The sequence below is a fragment of the Pygocentrus nattereri genome, chromosome 1 (assembly GCF_015220715.1).
Source record: "Pygocentrus nattereri isolate fPygNat1 chromosome 1, fPygNat1.pri, whole genome shotgun sequence".
NCBI lineage: Eukaryota > Metazoa > Chordata > Actinopteri > Characiformes > Serrasalmidae > Pygocentrus > Pygocentrus nattereri.
This window is the reverse complement of record NC_051211.1, coordinates 14,927,134-14,933,133: the sequence shown is the minus strand read 5'-3', so window position 1 is coordinate 14,933,133 and position 6,000 is coordinate 14,927,134. Positions and strand designations below refer to the sequence as shown.

At 37.9% G+C, this 6,000-nt stretch overlaps 1 protein-coding gene across 7 annotated transcripts in view; it reads left to right on the top strand.

The window, feature by feature from the left end:
- Window positions 1-6,000, top strand: part of LOC108433502 (RNA binding protein fox-1 homolog 3-like) — a 387,157-nt gene that overhangs the window by 356,267 nt on the left and 24,890 nt on the right. For all 7 annotated transcript variants that reach the window (XM_037539782.1, XM_037539797.1, XM_017708120.2 and 4 more), the window contains one exon: window positions 4,733-4,791. In XM_037539782.1, the coding sequence (XP_037395679.1) occupies window positions 4,733-4,791 (59 nt within the window). The remainder of the gene's footprint in view (window positions 1-4,732; window positions 4,792-6,000) is intronic.

The window sequence follows — 6,000 nt, the reverse complement described above, 5'->3', positions numbered from 1 at the left end:
TGCTTAGAGTACTGCTTAGTGTAGATGTTACCATGATAACAAGCATCCTGTGAGCAGCAGTGTGCTACATGTATTTTTTATTACTTTAAAATTATACCACACTCAGGAAAATGTAATTCACATGTACTTATTAAAGAAGGCAGAGAGGAAAACGTCATTTTCTGAGATACATAAGATGGGCATCAGTCCTGCCGCCATCGTTTAAAGTTCAAAGTACAAAGTTCACCTCTGCAGACCAGTTTCTGTTGAACTGGTGATGCAAACACACATGTGTGTTCATGTAATCAGATACCAGTGTTTACATGGCTATTATTCTTGCTTTTAACAGATTTAGAGGATTACCCACCTCATTCAACCGGAGAGAAATTGTATTCTGAATAGCCTCAATCGGACTAGTCTATTCAGATTGAGGTGTTTGCATAGACATGTTTTATTCCAAATGAGAAATTAGTCAGATTATTAAAAGATTATCAGGCTATATGTAAACGTGGCTCTGGGGCTTCACAGATGGCTTTGTCATCAGAGGGGATCATTCCTACGATCTCACAATGATCTTGCCAGTCAGGAGGCCCTGGATATACATTTCACGAGAGAAACATATGATCGGACTACATGATTTTGGTAACTTTTTACTTAAAGTAAATGGCAGAAAGTAGACATGAAGCTTAATAGCTGCATATTCACATTCGATGTGCATTTGTTCACATAAAAAGCAGCTTTTGTGGCTTAAACACAGTTGATATGCGAGGATTGCAAATTTCATAAGTTTTCACTGTCCACTTTAAAACAGTCCTACACTGCAGACATGTAAACACCTACAGGTTGTGGACAATATCTGTCACATCCATGGCAAATAAAAGAACAAAGGACTGTACGAAGATTGGGCTTATTTTAGCCAATAGCTGATCCAATAAAATATGCTGGGATTGGCCCAGTGGACATTACGAGTGCAAACTGCATTGTCTAAATTATAAGTACAAACAAAATCCTTGCTTAGATAACAACGTTACAGTGGCTGTGTTTACATGCAAAGATTTTTGCCAGTCCGATTGAATACATTCTGATTATAGATTGAGTTTAAGTTTATATTCTCACTCTACTCAACAATCTGATAGAATATCTCCATTTACATGCACACTACAAGTAATTAGATCTAAAATGACGTACATGCATAGAGTAACACTTAGTGTAGACATTACCATGACAACGAGCATCCTGTGAGTCCAGTCAGAGGGAGACAAGTTATTAGCTGGCATGCTTGTGTTTCTAAGTTCTTTAAAATTATGTCAGACTCAGGAAAACATATTTCATATCTACTTATTAAAGAAGGGCAAGAGGAGGACATCTTGTTCTGAGACACATAAGCTGGCTGCCCGTCCCACTGCTGTCTTTTAGAGTTCAAAGCATAGCTCCTATCATGTTGGACAACAAACTTTTGCTATGAAGCGAACATACATGCCTGGAATGTACTTAAACATTCCGATTGGGAATGTAATTGGATACAGGCATTTACATGGTTATTATTCTTCTATTTAATGGATTATTTACAGGATTAGAATTGTAGTCTGAATGGCCTCAATCAGAGTAGCCTGTTCAGATTGAGGTGTATACATAGACATATTCTATTCCGATTGAGCCATTTGGATTCGTAACGTATAATTAGGCTGCATATAAATGTGGCTAGTGTCAGTAAACACATGAGCAACTATTTGAGATTACTTAACCATTTCAGGCAAGTGATGATTTAGGTATGTTGTTTCAAGGATGCTAACTGATGGCTACAAGCTTCTATTATTTCTTAGCTAAATTTGCTTCTTAGCTCCAGTGCAAAAGAAAAGAAGCAAACTTCAGGCAGAAAACATGTCCTGGCTGATTACTCTGTTTTGGAGTAAGGGGGAACACAGTGTAGATCATATTTTTTTCTGAACAATCATTTTAATCTCTCTCCAAAACCTGATTCCACAGCAGCAGTATGCTTCAGATATGAATGAGCATATTTATTATTCAGTCTGGAGGTTGCGCTGGCTTTTGGTTGTACACGCAAAGGGAGGAAAAAAGAAGTTTTATTTATTTTTTAATCCCCCCCAAACTTTTCCATTTTGGTGGTGAAGTTGTCAGGAGGAATTGTACACACTGTCCTACTCCGGCTTTCAGAAGCACAGTGAAAGTCTCATTATCTGAAGCCTGGCACAGGGGGAGAGACCACCATGTTTAATAATGCAGTACAGCTTCACTTACTACACCCAAAAACACTGCATTAGAAACAGCACACCACCTCTCTCTCTCTAGCTCTTTCTCTCTTTCTCTTTCTCTCTCTCTCCCTCTCTCTCTTTCTCTTTCTGTCTCACTAACACACACACACACATACACATAGGGATGTAAATATGAGGAGGGGTGGGGTTTTGGGGGGTGTGGGGGGATTGTACAGAAGCACATGGCAGTCTTATAGATACTTACACAATTACACAGTCATGACTCACAGAAAGATCCAGCTTCTTAACTACACTCCTTACCAGTTAGCTTACATCAGCACTACACAGACAGCTCTGATGTCTGTTTACCTCCATCTTAAAGGGGAAAAGGGGGAACATTTTAGTCATTGACATGTTAACGAAGTCACTCAGAGTGGTTTGATCTGAATTATGCACTATGGTAAAGAAACTTATCCACTTTCTTTATAATGGTGATGATCAGAACCAGAGGTTCTGATGTCTATAGTGCAAATTAGCCATTTTTTTACTATCCAAAACAATCAGTAAACCTACGTGTCTTCCGGGTCTGTGTATGTGATGTTGATGATGTAAACTAGTGTTAAATCTGGAAAAAAATGTGTTTGCCTTTCATTGCCTTTCCGCCATGATCCTGTTTTAATAATATATGTTTTAGGCCAAACCTTTAACTCGGCACCTCCGGCATCAGGCAGCGTATCTATATTGATAAAATTCACTTCTTGTGAATTCAAATTCACTACTTGTAAGTCGCTCTGGATAAGAGCATCTGCTAAATAATGTAAATGTAAATAAAATGTAATAGCTTTCCATGAGGGAGATTTTAGAGGCTTTAAACTCTTCAGACGTCTGGTTCCTATCACCACCACAGTGACAGTTTTCACTAGATTATCTAGAACAGAACATTTCACATCAAACTGTTCTGGACTTTGTTTACACCCTAATGATTTAATTACTCAGGCATTATGCAATATTGGTGCAATGTCAGCAGCCTGTTTGAGACATAACAATAGCAATAAACAAGCAAAGTACTTTGTCTTTTTGATTCATTAAAAGTAGTTTTTGTTGGGAGGGCAATCCTTTATTTATTTATTTATTTTCCACTGGTGCCCAAAAGATACTAGTTACACCACCACACACACATATGCAGCAGGGGCTGCAGTACGAACTGCGCACATACACAGTCTGTATGCCGCAGCATCAGTTCCACTCTCGTACACCTTCACAGAGAGTGAAAAAAGCCTTTATGGGTTTATGGGGGGGTGTAAAATGTGTTTTACAGCGCCCTCTGCAGGTTCTTCCTAAATCACTGCCCTAGCAATAGACTCTCTGTGCTTTCTTTTTAAAGAAATTGGTGTAATTAACTGTGTTCCTCTGAATTATATCACTTGCTTTATGGTGTACAAGTCCAAATTTCCCATGCTGAAACTTTTTTCTAGACTTTTTTTTAATGAAAGATGTTTTAAAAGGAATAAGTTTACACATTTCCCCTCTCTTATGCCAAATGTACAGTGGGGTCCAAAAGTACATTGGTGACAATGCTTGTGTTCTTTTCTAATTCAAGTTTTTCTTTACAAAGTGTATTATCTGCATAATAATTTGAGTGAAAAGTACAATCTTTTTTTCAGAATTTTTGCACACAGTGTGCACTCCAGCTAGCATGGACACAAGTAAAAGGCTCAGATGAGTAGATCAAATCCACCTGAAAGCTGTCTGAATACGTGCTTCAGTGGAAGGGATGAGGCTCAAAACTCTCTGACTGTTTTGTACGAAGGCCTTAACACAGTCAGTGTCACAGATGTGCTTAAATTTGAATGCAGAGTGTAAAATATTTCTTCTTTCTTTTACATGTCATAACATTTTCTAGACAAGTTCTAGAACATTCTTTTGTTTATTTACAGGTTTACATTTGGAAAATCTCAGATTTTTGGGATTGTAGTCAAACAGCCAATATGTGTGTGGTGGCTGAAGTTTGTTTCTTTAATTTTGCACTACATGGTTAGTGTATACGAGTAAAGGAAACTTAAACCTCACCAGTTAGCTCTGTGCAACCTGCAGCCTAAATCAACACACACTACATGCATCCATGTTAAGTTGTTTAGTAATTTCAAATATACTTACTAATGTGATTTTGGACATGGTGTGACATACTGTTATCAAAAAAAATAGACAACCATATGTTGCTTAGCTAAAAACGGTAAACATACCAACCATTTTCAAGCTTGAATTTGGTCTGCTCTTGTTTTGTATTTTTTTTTTGCCAAACTATTTCTAGAGTATCTGCACTTTTTTTTTCACAGTAAATGGTGTAATGAAGTTGAATGGTACTCTAACGTAATGACCTCCTTTAACTTCTAGCAGTATAGATTTCCTGTCTGAAACTTTATGAAGGGTTTAAGCTGATTTTATGCCTGTGTATGCATTCTTAATGCTGAGATCAGAATGATCTTTGATGTTTTGGATGATATTTTTGCGATTTTATATATGCATGTGTGTTTTTGCAGGGGGGCTATGCAGCATACAGATATGCCCAGCCTGCCACAGCTACTGCATACAGCGACAGGTACGTTTCCATTGCACATCCACACTAATGCTTCTCTATGACTCCCTCTGCCTGATACAGTGATCTATATGAAGGGTCCCTGTTTTGCCAAGAGCAAAAACAAACTAAAAGCTGAAGCTTATTCAACAATGACACACGTTATACGCACACACACACACACACACACACACACACACACTCATCTCACATACTGTTGGAGTGTGACTATATTAACTGTATTTATGAACAGCCTGAGGTTTGAAACAAAGCGAGAGATGGAAGGGCAACATGGAGTGAGAAAATGAAAGGGAGAGAGACAAGTAGAAATGAATTAAATGTAGTCTGTGTGTGCTCAACTCATCAGGCCCTATCAATGACGTAAGATTAATCAGTACACAAATCAGCAGCTACAGGAAACAGACCTGTGAGCTCATGCCGTAGTTCTGTTGTCAGCTTCATGCCTATGTTAGGAACTCTAGCTCTGGATTTTCTCTTTAACACAAGTGAGTGGCATTTTGGAACATTGTAGCTGTCGCATGCTGTGGTAAACAAAAATGCTGCAAAGCTAATATGTTTTGCTGTATGGACATTTTTGCTCTGACTGCCTGATTGTCTGAATAATGAGTTTTTTAAGCAGCCAAAATATGACCATTGCTGCATGCAGTCTAACACTGCTGTGCACTGAATTGCTGGAGTAGGACTGGCCACTTCACCATAGTCAGCTTTATTACAAGGGGTATTTTACAGTGGTGAAGTGAGACTTATAGAGCCAGGCCTTCAGTACCAAAACATAAGAAAAATTGGAGCAATTTTTTAAAAATGGACAATGTATATAAGAATAGCTAGCACAGTGTATATTATATATTTTCACACTATATTTTTACATGAACACTGCATTTCGAGATTGTGGTCATAATATTAGTTGGGTAATGTAAGTGTGGTTGATTACTGTTTTAGCTAAGTCAAGGAATGTGTGCTTCCATGTTAAGTTATTGTTTTATTTTCCATTAAATGTCTCTGAGGCTTTTCTGAGACAACAGGCAATCTGCAGCTAACTCTACAGCTGAGAAAATGGAAAATATGGCAAGAACAGGAATGTTTTGAGTGTAAACCTCTCAAGAAAGCAAAGTGCTTCAAAAGACATATTAATGTGGCTTCATAATTACTGCGTGAAAAGCCTAATTATTATTTTTGAAAGCTGGGTCCATAAAATCAGACCAAAAGACAGTT